The sequence below is a fragment of the Fusarium oxysporum genome, chromosome 7 (genome assembly GCF_000149955.1).
Source record: "Fusarium oxysporum f. sp. lycopersici 4287 chromosome 7, whole genome shotgun sequence".
NCBI lineage: Eukaryota > Fungi > Ascomycota > Sordariomycetes > Hypocreales > Nectriaceae > Fusarium > Fusarium oxysporum.
In genome coordinates this window covers 3,550,647-3,569,253 of record NC_030992.1, presented here as the reverse complement: position 1 = coordinate 3,569,253, position 18,607 = coordinate 3,550,647, and the positions used below count along the sequence as shown (strand labels likewise).

The window sequence follows — 18,607 nt, the reverse complement described above, 5'->3', positions numbered from 1 at the left end:
CGCCATTGGCAGCTGGCGTGCCATTTTGACCGTCCTCCTTCTTGTCCTCCGTTGGACCAGCTTTCTCCTTGTCTTTATCCTTACCCTTTGCCTTCTCGCCTCTCTTCCTCTTCTCCTTGGCAGGCTCCTCAATCACCATATGCCTTCCCATCCATTCACCAATGCCACTCCAAAATGTAATAACAGGCCCCTTCAACGTTCTGTTATGAAGTGCCGCCAATTTCGCTCGACGTTCTTCCTCACGCTGTTTCTCAGCCTCCTCCCAGCGATTCAAACTCTTGCTATTGCGCTTCTCAACAATGGCTGCCTCTCGTAATCGCTCCTCCTGAGTCATGGGTGGTTTCTTCATCGCCTCCAACTTGGCAGCTTTCTTCTGCATTTGAGCCAACTGTTTTATCCGGCGCGCCTCTCGCTCCACCATTTGTTGATGTAATTGCTCCTTGGAGAGTCGAGTCGTTTGGCGGGAAGAGGCTCGTGTCGGTAGGTCCGCGGCAGACGGCAGCCATGAAGTGCGCTCAGATTTCTTCTTAGGTCGTGGCGCAGGCTTCGCAGGTGCAGGCGTTCTCGTCGTAGGATCGATACGGACTTTCTTGCGGAATTTGGCAGGGATGGCTTCTTGCGCCTTTCGCTTGCGCTGAGCAGCGCGACGTTCCTTGGCCTGCTTTTCCAATTCCTTCTCGCCCTCGAGGTCATCATCATTATTGTCGTTTTCGTCTTCATCGTCTGAAGAGTCCATCTGGACATCCGAACCGTTCTCTTCAGCATCGGAGAAACCCTGGTCGTTCTCATCTTCGGCGAAAAGCAGTTCGAGATCTGAATCGGGTTCCTCGTTGGCGAGCATCGACTTCATTCGATTGCCGGCGGTCGAACGGCGCTTTCGAGTTGTAGCAAGCCATTCTACTGTGTCTTCGTTGTTTTTCTGGCTATTGGTGTCGGTATTGGGGCCAGCAGTCTTCGAAACTTCAGCGTCACTGTCGCTGTCACTGAGGCTGGATAATGTGGAAGACAAGGGAGTCCCCATATCGGACGGTTTGGATTCCGTTTCCATCGCGAGTTATCGATTGTCGGAACGAAATAAGCGTAAAGATATCACATTGCGTATTTTAGACGATATCCAAGTTGATATAATGGAGAGGTGTTGTGTCGTGGTTTTTCGCCTGATGGAATTCAAGCTAAAGATGCAAGGTTGACGAACGCGTTTTTTGGTGGGGAGAAGACTAGATTTGGATGGATTTTTTAGGCTGCTGACATCATGACAGACGGTGTAATATGATAGGCGCGTTCCAGTGACACATGCTGGTGAGGCACTGTACAACAATAAATTGTGAATAATTTAATACAATTTATTCTGATATTATAATATATTTCATTCGTCTAAATGTGCGAGTCTCATGTGTAGATCGCATGTGTTCAAAACTGTAGCCCGGCCATTCGTACCTAATCAAACGCCGTGTCCTCCAGTGTACCAAACAAGAACTCCATCCTCATGATTTGCATGAGTGTATCTAAAATACTAAACTTATCATGGCTAACCGCTGAGCGAGTCCCTCTATATCGCAGCCAAGTGCCCGGACAAGAGAGAGAAAAACAGAAACCAAGCCGCTATAACAGGCAGAGGTGCGTGTCGCTTCGACCAGTGATCGATGTACGAGATACGAGAGTTGGTCTGGACGTTACTGATAGAATTGGACCTCTCAGTGCCGATTCCTACATCTCATCTGGGGCAAATTCCATGTCTTCAACAGCCCACTCCTTGCATAACCCAAACCAGCTACGAGTGAGACATCTCTGACTTTGTGGCACACTCGTGCTAGGAACGTCTTCCGTTGTACCTGTGGGCGCGGCCGTAACAGGCACGTTCGTAACCTGGCCAGGTTCAGCTGTTGTTGTGGCCTCAACTTCATCGCGGCAGCCCCAGAACCTTCCAGGAGTATGGCAAGTCGTCGTAGGAGTAGCATCTACGGTCGTTGTAGTGCTGCTCTCGGTAGTCGTCTTATCCTTGCACCCAAACCAGCCAGGAGTCTTGCAGGTAGACGTAGAAGTCGACGTAGTCGAGGTTGTGGTCGAGGCGGGTGTGGTCTTGTCAAGACAACCCCACCAGCCGGGCGTCTCACAAGTTGATGTGCGGGTCCGAGTACGGGTAGTCATGGAGGTCGAGGTTGGTGAGGATGATGTTGTGGTGGTTTCGGTGCCATTGCTTTCGTACATCTTCCATTGAGCACAGTCCCTACATTCAGGAGTTCGTCTGCACTCGGGAACACCATCGTACTTCTTGATGACATCGTCAATGACAGAACGGATCCGATGTGTACCAATTCCGACCCTCCATCCCTTATCGGCGACAACGTCGTACACACATTCATAGCCAGCATGGCATGCGCTTTCCATAGCATAGCCACCATAGGTGCAAGAAGCTGTTGCGCCATTGCATGTTCCGATATAGACAGGGTCTGCGGTGTGACCAAAATGGAATGTGCCTGTGTTCTCGCGCATTTGGGGATAGTCGGCACTAGCACCAGGAGGAACGGGCAGACCTAGTCTGGAAGCTGGAAGCGCCTCTGGGACGGCTTCAAATGTGACGACGGGAAGACCATATGTCATACCCAGCATCGAGGTGACGGCGCCACCAAGCGAGTGCCCTGTAAGCCAGACTTGCGCATCAGGATAGAGTTCTGTGACATTTGAGTATAGTTCGCGGGCAGCGCCGTAGTAGCGATTCTCTTCCCTTAGAGCCTGGACAACACAAGTGTTGTTGCATGAATACGTGCCTGTGGCACAATCACAGACTTGATGCCAGGTCCACTGACCTTGTTGGGCACAACAGCAGCTGAAGAAGAGGTTGTCGTTGACCTTGTCATTAGTTGTGGTGCCTTCTCCATCAAAAACAGCCATCGACGTGCCTTTTAATCCGATGACAATAGTCGAGTTTGTATCGTCAACAAAAATATGGCCGCGAAGACCATCAGACTCCCATCCGAAATCTGCGCTGCGGTTCCATCTTTCTCCTACATCTTCCCAATCGGTTTCTGTTTCATCCTTGACATACGCGTTGGCCGTCATAATAGCCAAAGTCAAAACAGTGTCCTTATCTTTGATATCGGGTGAAGAAACCTGATCCATAGTCCATGCCGATGCATCAAGCACGGCTGCATATCCTCTCTGCCGAGACTCGGCAACCATAGGGTCGACGACAGATGGCCTTCGGTCTACTAGACGCTGGATTGTCTGGGAACGGCTCTTGGCTTTTAATCGAGAGACATCATATTCGCCATATTCGTCTTCTGCAGCTAGGTAGACCCTTGACTCGTCATGAAAAACATCTCGCTTCCGATGGAGGCCTGGGTGGAGATGTGTGCCATGATGGTAGATGTGCCGAAGGCTGAAGGTATGCTCAGCGGGTGCAGGAACTCCTGGCGATACTGGAAGTGCTGGCCCAGGAGGTAATAGGACGTCGTCGTGAAATCGGTCGCCGATGTTATTGTGAGCAGATGATGGCGAGAAGGCGAGGAAGGATAGCAACAGGGCAGCGGTTACGCGGCCAGTCGAGGCGCATCGAAAGCCCGACAGTCGGGAGCGGCGATTTGTTGTCATGACGGTATTGACCATCCTACTGAGCAGAAGGGAAAACGCATATACGATTTGTATTGAAGTTTGTTGAGTATGTTGATGGAAAGTAGAGAAAGGTATTGATATTAGTAGATCATGAAGATGGATGAATGAAGGCGGCGACTGTTATCAAGCCTATGATGTTATGCACGTTATCGCTGGAAGTGGAGACTGGAGACCGGAGAAAGAGTCACATGGGGGGCCGACGTAGGCAATGTTGGGGAACTAATAGTGCACGGGGCCTAAGGACTTGGCGATGACTTGCCATTTCGTCGATTTGGTTGAATTCACATGCTAACTACATTGTGTACCTCATTCTATCTATTTCTACGCAATGTTTACAAAGATATCATAGTATTAGCTCGTGGTGTTCTTAAGGACCTATCAAGTTCGACTTGATCATGGATAGTTATTCGTAGTCACCCGCAATTTGGCTGTTCTTACCGTGAGTAGAAACCTAAGAACTTACAGAGAGACGTGGGTGCCACAGCGTAATTGAATTTCAGTTTTCTCATTTGATAACCATTTCAAACCTGGGCCTCAAGCTGTCTACCTGTGTTATAACGTTCCATGTCTCGGTATCTATGTCTTTGTGTTAATGCACTCAACCAGTGAGACCTGGAGTAACACATAACAAAAGTGGAGCATTTTATAGTGGCCGCGTGAAGACGCGCGCCGACCGCGACCTGAACCTTTGGCTGAGGGTGCACTCAAATTTCAGACTAAACCGTGCCTTGCATCGTAACACATCGTCACCTCACAAGGAAGACAACATCTTCTTGTCACAGCATATTTCTGCACATATAAAGCTTTCTATCAGTCGCCGAAATGACTGCTATGTATGTAATTTCTCACAATTACCCCTTTTCTACTCGTCACAGATCTTGAACTTGCTCGATCCTTTGATGGCCCTCATAAGCATTGCCGCAGCAACAGCTAGCTAACAAAGTCATCAAAATTACAGCGAGAGCTTCGATAACATCTACTTGGACCTCTCCAAGGAGAGTGGAAAGTGCAGATTCGCAGAGACCGGTTTTGGATGGAAGCCTGCGGGCGGCGGCGATACCTTTACCCTCGATCATAACAACATCGCCTCTGCACAATGGAGTCGCGCCGCCAAGGGCTATGAAATCAAGATTGTACAGCGCGCCAAGTCCGGCATAATCCAGCTCGATGGCTTTCAACAAGAAGATTACGACCGCCTTGCCAAGGTGTTCAAGAACTGGTACAGCACCGTCCTTGAGAGCAAGGAGCATGCTCTACGAGGCTGGAACTGGGGCAAAGCCGAGTTTTCCAAGTCCGAACTCACATTCAGCGTCCAAAACCGACCCGCATTCGAATTGGCCTACTCGGAAATTGGAAACACCAACCTCGCTGGCCGCAACGAGGTGGCTGTAGAGATGGCACTCCCTGATACGGGTGCTAATGCCCAGCTAGGTGGTGCCAGGTCGAAAGGATCCAAGGCTGCCGCTGGTCGAGATCAGCTTGTCGAGATGCGATTCTACATTCCTGGTGTTACCACCCGCAAGGAGGCTGAAGGAGAGGACGCAGGCAGTGATGCCGGTAACGACGAGCAGGAAAAGAATGCCGCTACTCTGTTTTATGAGACTCTGATTGACAAGGCTGAGATTGGTGAGACTGCTGGTGATACTATCGCCACTTTCCTGGATGTCCTACATCTCACGCCCAGGTATGTCCAGTTTTCTGCCTCTTTTGTGTGCACGCTAATACGTTGTCTATAGAGGTCGTTTCGATATCGACATGTACGAAGCCTCTTTCCGACTCCGAGGCAAAACCTACGACTACAAGATTCAATACGAGGCCATCAAGAAGTTCATGGTACTTCCAAAGCCTGACGAGGTGCACTACATGCTTGTCATGGGTCTGGACCCGCCCCTGCGTCAAGGTCAAACGCGATATCCTTTCGTTGTCATGCAATTTAAGAAGGACGAGGAAGTCACTATTGACCTTAACTTGAACGAGGACGAGCTTAAGAGCAAGTACCAAGACAAGCTGGAACCTCATTACGAGGAACCTCTCCACCAAGTTGTCGCCAAGATCTTCCGCGGTCTAGGTAACAGAAAGATTTCATCCCCTGCCAAGGACTTTATCACGTACGTCCCCTGTTTTCTGCTGCATCATAAATTTACTGACTCGCGTGCAGACACCGCAACCAATATGGCATCAAGTGCTCTATCAAAGCAAGCGAGGGTTTCCTCTACTGTCTGGAGAAGGCATTCATGTTTGTGCCCAAGCCCGCTGTCTACATCGCCTACGAGCAGACACAATCGGTTACTTTCTCGCGTGTCAGCGGAGCTGTTTCAGCGCTGTCGACATTTGACATCACAGTTCTTCTCAAGAATGGTGCCGGCTCGTCCCAGTTCAGCAATATCAGCCGTGAGGACCTCAAGGCCCTTGAAACCTTCTTCAAGCTCAAGGGTCTGCGGGTCAAGAACGAGATTGATGAGGATGCCAACCTCCTTGCTGCCGCCCTCGATCAGCAGATGGATGACTCCGAGGACGAAGTTGCCGCGAAGGCCGACCGTGGCTCCGCTGACGAGGATGAGGAGAGCGTGGATGAGGACTTCCGAACTGATAGCGAAAGCGATGTAGCAGAGGAGTACGACAGCGCCCACGAGAGCTCTGGCTCAGGCAGTGACGAGAGCAATGTAGATGAAGATGAGGAACGGGATGATGATGACGAGGACGCCGAAGAGGAGCGTCCTAAGAAGAAGAAGAAGACAGGTTAAACGTAGCATAGGCATATGTGGTTACGGAGCGTGTGTGTCGTTGAAGTGAGACACGTGAGCAGTTTAATGGGAGCGGGACTGGGGAAAACTCTTGGTCTTGGAGACTGAGATACCAAAGGCGTTCGGGCTAGAAAGACGATTTCACACCTCTAGCTGGGTTCATGTAGTAGTAACTGTTACCAATTACAATTATTTCCGCTTTGACAGTTTGGTCAGCAAGCTGTCTCTCTGCACGACTCATGTTCAGAATAACTTTGCGGTGAGCATTGGTCATGACATCCATGGCATTGGCATATAGTAGACCAGACTAGATCGATTGAGGCTAGATGAATTTAAGCATGCTTTACGTCTGAGTTTCTTTTTTATGGAAGTTTATTCATTAACACACAATAATAAATCATCGATTTGAAAGAGCCTCGGATGTCCTTTAGCCTGTAATATATCTACTACAGGCTCGTAATTGATCGAGCCATCTGGGGTATTCCTTGTTCTCGTCACCTGGAGAGGGGTACATTTATATTCCCCCCGTCACTTGTCAGCCGCAAGGAGCTAGTGACGACTATCAAGAGAGCCCCCCCATAAAATCTTATCGTCGGCTTTACAACGAACAGTCTAATTACCATCGTATCAGTCTCTGTTATAGTGCTCCCACGAGTGGCAAACAACGTACGAGTGCCAAGGCAAATACGTAAATAGGTACAGTAGCTAACAATTCTGCTGAAGAAAAGAAAACATGGATGGATATTCTCCGGAAGGCTGGCTGCTTACTGTAGATCACGATCCTGCACTCTCGTGTGCGTTCCTGTACACCCAATGTGAGTCTTGCTGATTCTATAGGTGGAGACGGATAGTTGCTGAACGTTCTCGGTTTGGCTCCGACGATCAGGGGTGGCCCTTGATCGGCGATGACAGGTTAAGAGACTGAGGTTCCGCAAGCTGAGGTACGTAGAACTCTTACAATACCTACATGTTAGTGGTAGGTTGGAGGTGATCTAATATCAAAGCATCGTGGTGATGTTCATCAGCTCAATCCACCAAGATTTGGTGTCATGGTAATTACCCTTTCTGGTAATAGTAACGAAATCCAAGGGGTAAAAATCAAGTCTCGTATTATTGGGCATATTTGGAGAGAAAAAGGTGCCATTCAAAGGTCCAAGACCTTGTCGTTTAAGGTTTGGACAAAGATCAGATCAGCCGGGGCCAGGGATGTAAGCGAAGTTTTGCTTCTGCCGAAGTTCAGCGTAACAGCGCAATAAATGAAAAAGGAAAAAAATATTTTCAGGTATTACCGCATTAGTATGTGACAGCTCACACACTCCGGCTCCGACGTGGGTTCAAAGGGGGGCCGTATCCGAGTCAGTGCATTGAATTGGCCGGGCCGTTGGTTGGGTCACCTTGGAAATGTGTATGTAATTGTCGTGTGAAGGATGGGAGACTGCAGATGAACATTTGTGTCCCGTCAGCGATAATGCACGAGAGGGTTCTGACAACCTGAACGACCGGCTACTCGGCCTGCAGAACCGAGGATCAGGGGTACCTGGAGCATGGAGCCTGGAGGGTATCACAAATAATGCCTGGGTCCTATAACAGAAGGCCCCGTCAGTCAAAGAGGAGTTTTGTTTGGGTCGAATATCCATGATCTGACCCTTCGAGGGTTCTTAGGAACGCTCGCTATCGCTGTCTTCTGCAGAACAAGCTTTTGAGTTATAGAAAACGTTTTCTTACATGAGTTTAAGACGTAACTATGACTTGCTCGACCTGAACTGAATCTGTGTAAGTGGCAGGGAAGTTGGTCGACCTGTCACGATCTCTATAAATCCGTCATCTTTTCGAGCAATTCCTTCGGTTTCCCATCAAGTAACTAACACTACAATTCTCTTGTCCGTTACCTTATACTACATCCAACCTTCCTCCTCATCAGCTCCACACACAACGCGCACATCGTGTAATACCTGGCATGAAGAAGGTATCCGTTCTGCGTCGCACCTTCCCAAACACCTTACTCCCCGTGCAGGACAGGGCAGGCGCAGGGTTGGCAGTTTCCTAGGCACAGTATCTGTCTGTGGCATCCAGTCCATTCGTTGTCCTAGGAAAGTGCGGCTGCCTTCCGAAATGACGCTTTCCTCTGTTTCATACGGTTGACTAATTCCGCCTGTATTTGATCCATCCCAAGAAACTTTCTTCACAAGGCAACTTACTCGCGGCCGAACGTAGATCAGGGCTGAATATGAGCTATACAACATTTCGATATGAATTGCCAGGGCTGAGCAAGCCACACAAACTATTATGCAAGCCCTGCCACTACATAATCGATTGTCTGTTTCACAAGAGGAGAAGCAGCTCCGGGCTAACTGCACTTTGCATAGGGTGAAGGGGGATGTATTCCTTTTCCTTTCGGAAGCGACGTTGGCTTTCGACCAACGACTTGTCTGCACTATCTCGGTCGACGAGCACGAGTTGTTCACACTCTGCAGCAAACTCAGCGCCATCAAAAAAAGATGTCACCGCCGAAAAGAGGAAACAAAACCCAGAAACAGTGACGTCGAACGAAAGGGCTAAAAAAGACTACCGCCACGAAGACGGCAGCGATAGATGGACATGGTTTAGCCCACAAAAAACCGTTGTCTTTCCCGTCCGTCATGTTCAATCCTAACGACGCCCCCCCAAAACGACATATCAGCTCAACGGCCAACAACCACATCCGGCTTCATTAGTCCCCAATTCCCTCGAAACGTCTTAGCTTCAGCATCCAACATGAATCCCTTTAGCCCAGGGTCCTCTTTTCCCAGGCGTGGCATACATTTTCGTTGGGTGGGCTACAGGCTTGCGGCCCCCTCCCCCCTGGTTGTAGCCAGCCACCCCCCCGCTCCTCGGTTGCGAACTTGGATCAGACCACCATAATACAGACATATACATACAGAATTGTGTGGTCATTACGCGGTCTGATTTGGATCAGAAGCCATCCGTACCTGGTTGGAGTGTTCCTGTCAAAAATACCAAATCAATGGAACCATCTAGTTACAGTTATCATCTCCGTGCTGCTGGATCCGAAACAACCGGGCCACGGTACGAAGTCATAGCAAAATGAAGAAGCTTGTGGTATCATCTAGTATCACGATGGCCGTGCCTCAGTCACCTGGTCGTTATTCCCAGTATGCCTAGTGAGCTTCTCGACTTACGAGTGGTCCTTCTTTCGATGAGCCACCTGAATACCTGGGCTGGTCGAGCTGCGGCACTTGACAGAATGGACTCTTGGCTTTTATGAGATAACGGATGAATATCGTCCTTCTCTCTGCAGTTTAGAACGGGCAAGAGCCTTGTGGAGTGGCCCGGATAGTCTAGTTTAAGAAGATCCAGATCTGACCGCTCACAATTGTTACTACAACATGATTCGGCATCGCGCCAAACTGACAGAACTCGGAGAACGACACTGACAGGGAAGATATAGGCGCCTCAAACATGCACCCTTCCGCGCTTGACATGTGAGCGGTAGGGCTTGTCAAGCCAAGATGTCCAATAAAGGCTGGATGGGCAAGGTCTCGATATGCCGATCACTTTACAGAGCACGAATGCCCGAAGTACCACTTACAGTCGGTCCCCGTCCCCTTCCCGGACCTAATCCCAGTCCCGGTTTCCTGTCTCCTCCCCCCCCAAAGGAGTCCACCTATTTCCCAGGTCCAATTCCAGCTCAGGTTTCCCAGAAGCTGTCCCCAAGTCCCCCTTTGGGCGGTAAAGGCGGGGGCACTGGCCAATTCGATTGTCGAGTTAATGCAAACACAATCAGGGCGTCGACTTGAATCCACACATGGCTCCTCCATCATTCAGCATTGGCTTTCCCACGGCCACGGATTCAAACCAGCCACATCTTCCTATTGGAAGCCTAATAGTTCACGTGGGGAAGGGAAGAGAAGCTTGTCCTGCTTTGACACAACACCATCAGGTTGCCCTATGTTATTTTTGACAAAACAGATCTCACCACATCCTATAACTAGGGCGAATGCGTGAGCACGCCAGAGTGTAGTCATCAAGGGCCTCGAACCATATTACCGCTCAGGCCTCGGGACAACGTTGGATGTCCCCGTGACTAGTCACTCGACTCTCACAGCCTCAGGGGAAGAGGTGACAGACGGAGGAGGAGAAGGAAAGGGGCCGGAGGCCGAAGTACGAGAAAAGGGAAGACCACCACGAGGATAGGCAGTCGATAGTGCGGCTGAAGAGGGAACCTGTGAGTAAAGATGTGACGATCTGGGCAAATGTCACCCAACCCAGCATGTGCTCTGACGTTAACAATGGTGTGAAGCAGGTACGCGGAGCGGCAGTGAGGAAGACCTTGAATGCCGTTAGTGGAAACGAAAGGCACGGCCACTCATTCGCTCATCATCTGAGAAAGAATTAAGGGCCTGAAAAGACATTCGATCCGTCACCTAATAGGTGACCGATTGTCTCGTGGTGCCGAGAAATCTCTTCGGTGGGGTGACATTTTATCTTGTGTTTGGTGGGAGCACGAGACTACTGTACAGCATCGCCCCTCCTGGACTGGAATAGGGCCCTCGATCTCTAATTTGCTTGTTGGATGCAAATCGGCGTCCGTGGCGCTAGAACTATTGAGCAGGTTCTAGTGACGTCGAAGTCTGCGGCTTCAAATTGCTGTATAAGCAGTCGGGTCCCTTAAACTACCAACCTCCGTGGTGAAGTACGGTGCCGGCCACGGGCCCAGGCCGACTGAATCAACGGAAGTTGTTTATCAAGACGTTCACTGATCGAAGCTCGATCGCACTTCCACTCGATATCATACCTTGATCCTTAGATCACAATCGACGACCAGTGCTATCAAAGTGACAGCCAGGGCACGCCTGGTTGCATAGACAAAAGCGATACCCGGTCCACTCCTCCAGACATCTAAACACAAGAGCCGGACGAACACTCAAGTGGCTACGCAGATCCAGAATTTGCTGCAGCCTCCGACTTCCAATCCCACCATGGCGGGGGATCACAACGAGGACCAGTCATTCTATGACTTTCTCATAGAAGAGCCAGAGGTACGTTAATTGGCGACGAGGCGACGGTGGAGAGTATCCTGCTGCCCCTTGTGCGATGTGAATTAAAGTTGAAGAGGTAAGTTTGGCCAGTTGGAGATATCCTGTCGAGGTCAATGCTCAATAGCATGTCATGGTTGCAGCAAAGCAGCTGAGACATGTCAACACCATGCATCAGGCCAGTGGCTGAGTCTCGATCCAACTGGTGTCCGGCTCGATTCCGTCTCTCCCGAAGAATGACTCGAGCTATTGAATCATGGTTTGTTGTCGCGTCCTGGTATTCAATGGTACCACAAAAAAACTCGTTTAGAAGAGGCCAATTTTCGCAAAAGTTTCCTCGTCGAACGAGACGCATTCAATTCAATAGCTCAGGGGCAAAAGAACCGATGGGGAAAAAGAGCTGAAGCGAGTCGAGACCAGGAAGAGACAGTAGAGTGGCAATTTTGAGACAGAGAGCAGGAGATGAAAGAGAAGAGTGAACAATTAGTGAAGATGGAATAAAGTCTAACGTTGCGTTTCCGTTGGAGCAGATGATAGCGCCGGCGCCACCCGGTCATTTCCCACATCAACAGCCCATTTCGTCGCCGAATCGAACCAGCCGCGATGCGCCGCCGCGGCCAGAACCGACCGAAATCGAGACCCACCACCACGCGAATCCAAACGCAAATCACCACTCGGGTCCGGTGACCTTACCGGGCCCGGTACTCGGAATGCAACTGCCGGGCACCGTTCCTGAATCGTCACGTGCACAATCACGCGCTCATCTTGAAATTGACCTTGATATCGACTTACACGCGCAGCAACACCCACACGGTTCCCATCTTTCTCATGGTGCGCATCCCCAGGCGCACGGAATTCATGGTCACGGCCATGGCCATGGAGCTCATTCAGCTCAGAGTTCAGCGGGTCTTCCGTCCGCTGGGTTTGCAAGTCACATCCCTCCCGCCTCTTCTGGCCCAATGTCGATGGATTGGAGCATGTACCATGTTACTCCAAATTTGCAGCTAAATCACCCTCAGTTTGATTTCGAGATCCCAGGGCATATGGGCGTTGTTGGGCATTCGAATCATCTTTCGCATGCGCCGACAGATCCAGCCTCGTTTTCGTACGGAAGCAATCTCGTTTCACCTTCAAGCATTCACCCGAATAGTGCCCATTTCGATACCGGCGTTCCAAGTCAATGGGACGATTCTATGAGCCATGATGCCAGCACTCCAAAAGTGCGGACCCCCGTTCATCATGTTGCTAGCAACCCCTGGGCCGAGATAGACGAGCCTACAGGAGACAATAATGCGACACCGGCTTCTCGTCCACGAAAGACTCCTCGACCAAGACGACAAAAGAAAGAGGCTCGCAAACTATCGGACGCTTCCCAGGGGGCTATGAGTAGCAGTACTGGTGGGACAGCACCTTCGATATCCGATGCTGCCAGCCCCAGTTCTGCGTCGCAGAACAGCCGTGCCAGTATTGGCTCCAAATCCGTGTCCATGGCCTCGACAGCATCGACAACATCTAGCCGCCAAAGCAAGCTCCGCAGTGCTTCTCGGACATCCAAAAACAGTCGAGACAAGCCCAACGATACTCCCGAAGACCGTCGAACACGAGCCTCTCACAATCTCGTCGAGAAGCAATATCGAAATCGCCTTAATGCTCAATTCGAATCTCTCCTCAGTGCGCTGCCCGACCAAGCGCGCCATGGGGAAAGTGGCAGCGGCAATGGGAACGAGGATAACGAATCCGACCATGCAAATGATGCTGACAGACGTGTCAGTAAGGGCGAGGTGCTTGAAATGGCTCGCAAGCATATTCAAGCACTAGAACGTGAGAGAAATCAACTCGAACTCGAAAACCTTGAGCTTCAGGGCAGCCTGCGACGACTCAAAGAATCAAATTCCGAAAGCGCAACATCCTCATCGGGCCAAGAGAACTCTGTCGAACCCGACACAAATAAGGATCACAAGAGGGAGCGGGATGATGATGATGAGAAAGAAGGCTCATAACAAGCAACATATGATGGGTATAGAGAGGCAAGAGTTGTACACTGCATCCAAGGCTTTTGAGAGTCAGGCTTCTCAAACGAGATGTTCATGAACGACTATCTGTTTGATAAGTTTGCATCTCTCTTTAACCGTTCTATGCCCTCTTCTATATTCCTATCCTTGTTTGATTATCCTTTGGCTTGCTTCATTTGTTCGCACAGCATGTTGGTCCCATGACGATTCGTTTGACGTGGACACTCCTTATCCATGCGCTCTATTACCAGACGCCCTATCAATATTCGTTTTCATGTTTTGGTTCTCAAATTGTGGCAGATTCAAAAGGGGCGTGGCGCTCAGGCAGTATCACGAATGGAAGTAGCTATGTCCTTTCATGGGTACTTGCTTATATGTTTGGTTGGCCTTATATGTTTGTTTTGATATTCCTTTTACATTCCCTCACTTAGACATGTGTGTTTGATTGTCCTTGTTACACCTCCTTACCTCATTACCCATGCCATCCTTTCTTTGAACTTACGACTCACATGACACAAAAGCCTCAACACCCCACAACAGATAGAGACATGGGCTTGACTTGATTGGACTGGACACATGTTCTGTGTTACATCATGTTACCACGCCTTCTTACTTGAATCTTCTTCTTTGTCTACATTGGTGTGGAGCATTGGGATTCTATATGAGAACTCTACGGTTAAGTGTTTTATATGGAGCAAGCACGGGAGGGCAGAAGGAACAAAGACTTTAGAAAATGGGAAAGGGATAGACATGGTCTTTGGGCATGGGTTATATGACACTGGCTTCTCAGAGACATGTCTGTCTATAATCAAGTTCATGGAATAGACTTATGGTTGCGGTTTGAAATTCATTCCACAGTTATGCATGACAAGCATCTCCGGTTGACCTCCATAACTTGAGTGTACGTTGGCTCTGCTTTGACGAAACTATACAAGAGTCGGACGTTTATCCTGGACAGCTAAATCAGCCGATGTCATGAGCAAGGTGCTGTCGTATACTCTTGGTTCCTGAATCGTCTTGCGTAGCGTGAACCACTACATTCAATGCGACCCCTGACGGATAACATGCAAGGATTCAGAGGCAGACATCATCTCAAAGAATGCATCGTAATTTTCAGTTGTTTAATAAGTTGGTCACTTAGCATGCGAATTAATGAAGATTTGGTTGTTAAACTTTAACATTTTTTTAGTCATTTTTAACTTAGTATATATACACAAAGAGCAAGTAAATGTCTCAAAGTCAGCGCGCTTGGCAGAAATGCATTTTTGGCCGTGGTGCCGGTATGTTGTACAAGATAGCTTACTGCTATGTGCCTCTGATTTTTGTCTAAATGTTCATAAATCCATCACTCATCATAACTGGAAATATTGCGCCAGTTGGTTCCCAAAGGTCTCTCCTACAGAGTTGGACCTTGTTCTCACCCGTTGGCCGACCCCCCAGTGGTCGACTCCGAAAAAACATTGCAGTAAAGATGAAAAAATAAATAAAAACACACCCAATGCCTTGTTTAGCTTTTGAGTACCGCCCCCAATGCCCTGAACTGCTTTCTGCAGATCAAAAGTACGCCTTACATGACCTGGTTGCCGGAGGCTGAAGTCAAGGCCTGAAAGCCGGACCATAGGACCAGAGACCCAAGTATAGAATGCCTTTCGCGGCGAAGCTCAAACCCGTACAAAAGAAATCCGACCATGGGCTGACACACCCAGGAGCACAGTGTCTTGTGTAAAAGCAGTGTAAAGGCGATATATGCCGCACGTGAGAGAGATATGAAACAGAAATAAAAAGAAAGCTGCCTCAAGTGTTGAGGTCGAAAACAGGTAACAAATCAACATGGAGCGATCAAATCACTTTAGATACGATCGCCATTGCCCTTGGCATATGTACGAGGAAATAGGGCGTATTGGCCCACAGGAGGGGCCTGAGTGCTGAGACTTGTTGTTCTAGCACGAGGACGTCGGGTCTTGGGAAGCTCGACAGACTTAGTGTTGTTGGGGATATCATCCCTAACGATAGACTCGCTTGCGTGGCTCTTGTGGTGAGGCTTCTTGGTAACGGGCACAGAGGGGAATGGTGTGAGCTCAGGGACTGTGTCCTTCTCGGTGGAGGCAGGAGGAGTAGTCTCTTCTTCGTCGCTATCATCGTGTGATTTGATGATCTGTGACTCGCGGATTGTGTTGTTTGACTCAACCCACTTGTTCAGTGACGTGCTGCTGGTGAGACGAGTCAAGTTAGTCCAGGTGGAGTTGGTAGAGACATGACGCTCTCCAGTAGAGTCAGAGAGAGATGTAGAGTTGGTAGCAGTAGTGGAAGTGCTTGCGCGTTGATGAGACATCTGAAGAGAGGTGTGACTGGCAGCGTTGCTGACATCCTCATAGGGGTGGTTGGGGTCAACGATACCATGAACCACATCATCCTCACCCGAATAGCTCTGTCTCTCAGTCTCATTGAGGAGCATCTGTTGATGGTAGTCACCAGGGATGAGTAGCGAAGGGGACAAGGTAAAGCCATATGACTCCTTGAAGCTGGATGCTCGAGAGTCGTTTCGACAATGGCTAAGATTGGACGGGCGGTGGACCTTGTCACCGCGTGGGAGCGAGAAGTTATTGGTCACAGCGACTCCCGTGCTTGGGGTGACGGCCTCGAAGGCACTCTCCGGCGAAGCCTGACTAGCTGGGCTTAGAGCCGGCATATCAAAACGGGACGCGGAAAGCATACCGGGAGACGACTCAGCAGTGCCGATGATCGGTAGCTCCCTCAACTCATCGTCTTCAAACAGAGCCACTTGAACTCCAGGTGCGTGCTCTCGTCCACCTTCCAACGACGGTCTCTCCCACTCGTAATCGAAGTTGGCATCGGCCTCGTGTTCGTAACAGTAGTCAATATCATCCTCCCAACTCTCCCTAATGGAATGAGCTTGGCCGTTGTAGTGTCCAGCACTGTGTTGGGCAGCATTGTTCTCGAGAGTCTGGGATCCCCGAAGAAGAGGGACCGATTGGCTAGCACGCAGTGAAGACCTGGTGCTGATGATACTCTTTGGTGATCGTCCAATGTTTACCATGTGTTCTTCTTCCTCTGGCACATCTGGCAATGGTGGCTCATAACTTGCGGTTACGGGAAGTGGCCAGGCTGCATCATCGGGGGTGGTGATCGCATGCGAGAATCGGTGATCGTCTACTGGCAATACTGCCTGTTCAGGGGCCATGGCGTAACCATGAGATGTTGCTGGAGGTCGCTCCATGATCTCACTAGGGCTGAAAGGTTGAGGGTGTCGGAACCCACCACTCGTCAGTGGACGATCAAACCTTGCCACTGCAAGTGCGTCACCATCTTGCAGGCTGGGCTGTCGGCTTGAGCCTCTTGGGGGTGGAATAGGGGCACCCAGAGTAGGAGAGTGAAGTGGCTCAAGCGGAGGTCTTGGGGGCCGGACTGGTCGAGGTGGGCTGGTACGGAGCTGCTCCTGGGATCGAGCGTGCTTGATCAATCGACGTGGAAGGTTAGAGGCTCTTGAACTACGGGGAGATACTTCGTGTTCGACAACGCGGTCTGAGTAGAAGTTGGGTTGGGGGTGCTCCTGTCCAGGAGTACGAGATGCTGAGTTGGCTACCTGTTCGCGTGGAGTATGCGTCACATGCTGAAAGTTGAAAGGTCCAGATATCTGAAGCTTCTTCTGTAGGACTGTCTCGTCGCGAGATGATTTCCGGCGTGCAAAGATAGTAGGCATGATGGCGTCCTTGAAGGTGGTCAAGGAAGTTTCGCTGCTTAATTCAGTCGAGTACAATGAACTTCCCGATGAGCTCTGGGCACTGCTCTCACGTCTTGAGCGTCCTGACTTGCTCGACTTTGCACGGCGATGGAAGATGTTCTTGCCCAATACTTGCACACTGTCGGGTCGGTCTCGAGAAGAAGAAGTTCCGCTAGTCGTAGATCGTTGGGACGAGTGCCGAGTAATGCTCATGTTTTCGAATCCCTGTTCCCATCCTCGCTCACTATTCACAAACGACGAAGACCCAGACGATACAGCCCGGTGACCTCGATTAAGGTGAGACGCATGTTTCATCTGCTTACTCAATTGGCGAATTCTCTCGGGTGACGGAGGGCCCTCTATGGCTGGCACCATGTATTCGTCCAGATCGATGGGTGAGTGCCGGGTGTGGGGGGATACATCGCGGTAGCCATGGGCATCGTTGCTGGCATTGGCTTGAGCATTCTGGTTTGTATCGCGCCTGGAACGATCCGACTGGTATTCTGAGTAATAAGGCATTGTAGCAGCCCACATGATTACACAAGACCTCCAAGAGGAGGGCGACGGCGGAGCGTGCCCTGTATGTAAACAATGACTTGCGAAACTGGCCTATTTCACAAATTCTTGTTGTTGATCTAGACCAGGCAGGGCAGTGAGATAAAATAAGGAATGGAGTAGGTGAGACCTAAAAGAGAGACTTGGGATAGGGCAGATCAGATGCCACGAGGTTTCAAAAACGTATCGAAATGAGGGGTGGGAAAGGTCATCGGGAGATCAAACAAACAAGATTATAACAACGAGGATGCAATGTACATATAAGTTAACAAGATGAGCGAGAGATTGATGCAATCTTGGGGCAAGGCAGCTTGTACCCTCCCAAAGATTAGACAGGCCCTAGGAACTGGGGCTAAGGGAGACTAGGGCGGTGGTAAGGGGGGACCCTCGACAGGGCTTCGAGTGGGTTGGGTTGGGCTGTCCCTGGCCCGTCTCGACGGACACAAGCCCCGGGAATCTGGGGGGGTTTTCCTTCTCTGCAAGGCCCATTCTGGCCGGGATAGTCCAGGTAGGATATGCAAGGATACATCGATCAGGCAGACTTGAGTGTCGGTACCGCAATGCGTACTGTGCGAGTTTGAGTGTATGTGCCTGTGCCTGTGTCTGTGAGTGCGAGTGCATTTCCCTAACCGTAACCTCAGACGATGCTGGACTCGTCGTAAGGTGACATGAGGTCCGTGGTGGTGCCATAGACGCCCTAACTGCCTACCCAGACAGAGACCAAGTGGGTGCAAGATGTTTGACCATCAGTGAGTGTTATCTTGTATGTCAGGTTAAGACAAGCCATTACACAGACACGACGAAACACCGTCAAGCAGAGAATGAAGAGGTCCAAACAGTCAAAAATGACCTGCAAACATTGCACATCCACAGAAGCAACTATAAATAAGTGGATGTTGACACAAC

General features: G+C 50.0%; 7 protein-coding genes across 33 annotated transcripts in view; 2 read left to right on the top strand and 5 right to left on the bottom strand.

The window, feature by feature from the left end:
- The window catches only part of FOXG_10548 (uncharacterized protein), a gene marked incomplete at its 3' end in the record, with an annotated part of 2,832 nt that extends 1,747 nt beyond the window's left edge, over positions 1-1,085 (bottom strand). The window contains exon 1 of the mRNA XM_018389961.1: positions 31-1,085. Within this exon, the coding sequence (XP_018248329.1) occupies positions 31-1,048 (1,018 nt within the window). The 5' untranslated portion in view covers positions 1,049-1,085. The remainder of the gene's footprint in view (positions 1-30) is intronic.
- Positions 1,086-1,322: 237 nt separating this feature from the next.
- FOXG_10547 (triacylglycerol lipase) lies at positions 1,323-3,753 on the bottom strand. The gene has a single exon (XM_018389960.1). It carries the CDS (start codon positions 3,604-3,606, stop codon positions 1,708-1,710), a length of 1,899 nt encoding a protein of 632 aa, XP_018248328.1. The 5' UTR covers positions 3,607-3,753; the 3' UTR covers positions 1,323-1,707.
- Positions 3,754-4,264: 511 nt separating this feature from the next.
- Positions 4,265-6,720, top strand: FOXG_10546 (FACT complex subunit POB3). The gene is made up of 4 exons (XM_018389959.1): positions 4,265-4,445; positions 4,571-5,296; positions 5,349-5,720; positions 5,771-6,720. Exons 1-4 carry the CDS (start codon positions 4,435-4,437, stop codon positions 6,354-6,356), a joined length of 1,695 nt encoding a protein of 564 aa, XP_018248327.1. The 5' UTR covers positions 4,265-4,434; the 3' UTR covers positions 6,357-6,720.
- On the bottom strand, positions 6,359-7,779 carry FOXG_20322 (uncharacterized protein). Of its 3 annotated transcripts, none has more exons than XM_018400605.1 (3): positions 7,417-7,779; positions 7,027-7,348; positions 6,359-6,968 (listed from the first exon to the last, which is right to left on the bottom strand). In XM_018400605.1, exons 1-2 carry the CDS (start codon positions 7,498-7,500, stop codon positions 7,121-7,123), a joined length of 312 nt encoding a protein of 103 aa, XP_018248326.1. In that variant the 5' UTR covers positions 7,501-7,779; the 3' UTR covers positions 6,359-6,968; positions 7,027-7,120. The 3 variants fall into 3 exon arrangements, with proteins under 3 accessions (XP_018248326.1, XP_018248324.1, XP_018248325.1); XM_018400603.1 differs by having other exon boundaries at positions 7,125-7,348; XM_018400604.1 differs by having other exon boundaries at positions 6,359-7,348.
- Positions 7,664-18,028, top strand: FOXG_10545 (uncharacterized protein). 15 transcript variants are annotated; one of them, XM_018389953.1, is made up of 4 exons: positions 8,066-8,644; positions 8,723-10,581; positions 10,660-11,395; positions 11,923-14,769. In XM_018389953.1, exons 3-4 carry the CDS (start codon positions 11,336-11,338, stop codon positions 13,390-13,392), a joined length of 1,530 nt encoding a protein of 509 aa, XP_018248302.1. In that variant the 5' UTR covers positions 8,066-8,644; positions 8,723-10,581; positions 10,660-11,335; the 3' UTR covers positions 13,393-14,769. The 15 variants fall into 15 exon arrangements, with proteins under 15 accessions (XP_018248298.1, XP_018248307.1, XP_018248304.1 ...); XM_018389954.1 differs by having other exon boundaries at positions 8,224-8,322; positions 10,657-11,395; XM_018389944.1 differs by having other exon boundaries at positions 7,664-10,581; positions 10,657-11,395; positions 11,923-18,028.
- On the bottom strand, positions 7,847-11,935 carry FOXG_20321 (uncharacterized protein). 11 transcript variants are annotated; one of them, XM_018400599.1, is made up of 3 exons: positions 11,596-11,891; positions 10,213-11,543; positions 8,034-10,165 (listed from the first exon to the last, which is right to left on the bottom strand). In XM_018400599.1, exon 3 carries the CDS (start codon positions 8,843-8,845, stop codon positions 8,252-8,254), a length of 594 nt encoding a protein of 197 aa, XP_018248319.1. In that variant the 5' UTR covers positions 8,846-10,165; positions 10,213-11,543; positions 11,596-11,891; the 3' UTR covers positions 8,034-8,251. The 11 variants fall into 11 exon arrangements, with proteins under 11 accessions (XP_018248313.1, XP_018248319.1, XP_018248321.1 ...); XM_018400601.1 differs by having other exon boundaries at positions 8,034-10,276; positions 10,333-11,543; positions 11,596-11,889; XM_018400602.1 differs by having other exon boundaries at positions 8,034-10,168; positions 10,213-10,276; positions 10,333-11,880.
- On the bottom strand, positions 14,564-18,530 carry FOXG_10544 (uncharacterized protein). Its single transcript, XM_018389943.1, has one exon. It carries the CDS (start codon positions 17,678-17,680, stop codon positions 15,254-15,256), a length of 2,427 nt encoding a protein of 808 aa, XP_018248297.1. The 5' UTR covers positions 17,681-18,530; the 3' UTR covers positions 14,564-15,253.
- Positions 18,531-18,607: the final 77 nt, after the last annotated feature.

What these genes read in the sequence shown, in the direction of transcription:
- FOXG_10547 (XM_018389960.1), bottom strand. Translation starts at nt 3,606, where the DNA reads ATGGTCAATACCGTCATGACAACAAATCGCCGCTCCCGACTGTCGGGC.
- FOXG_10546 (XM_018389959.1), top strand. An exon ending in GTCCTACATCTCACGCCCAG is followed by an intron (nt 5,297 to 5,348) that starts GTATGTCCAGTT and finishes CGTTGTCTATAG; the next exon opens with AGGTCGTTTCGATATCGACA. An exon ending in CCTGCCAAGGACTTTATCAC is followed by an intron (nt 5,721 to 5,770) that starts GTACGTCCCCTG and finishes ACTCGCGTGCAG; the next exon opens with ACACCGCAACCAATATGGCA.
- FOXG_20322 (XM_018400603.1), bottom strand. Translation starts at nt 7,500, where the DNA reads ATGGCACCTTTTTCTCTCCAAATATGCCCAATAATACGAGACTTGATT. An exon ending in CGTTACTATTACCAGAAAGG is followed by an intron (nt 7,349 to 7,416) that starts GTAATTACCATG and finishes CTTTGATATTAG; the next exon opens with ATCACCTCCAACCTACCACT. An exon ending in GTGCAGGATCGTGATCTACA is followed by an intron (nt 6,969 to 7,124) that starts GTAAGCAGCCAG and finishes GATGGTAATTAG; the next exon opens with ACTGTTCGTTGTAAAGCCGA.
- FOXG_20321 (XM_018400592.1), bottom strand. Translation starts at nt 8,845, where the DNA reads ATGGCGCTGAGTTTGCTGCAGAGTGTGAACAACTCGTGCTCGTCGACC.
- FOXG_10545 (XM_018389944.1), top strand. Translation starts at nt 11,336, where the DNA reads ATGGCGGGGGATCACAACGAGGACCAGTCATTCTATGACTTTCTCATA. An exon ending in TTCTCATAGAAGAGCCAGAG is followed by an intron (nt 11,396 to 11,922) that starts GTACGTTAATTG and finishes CCGTTGGAGCAG; the next exon opens with ATGATAGCGCCGGCGCCACC.
- FOXG_10544 (XM_018389943.1), bottom strand. Translation starts at nt 17,680, where the DNA reads ATGTGGGCTGCTACAATGCCTTATTACTCAGAATACCAGTCGGATCGT.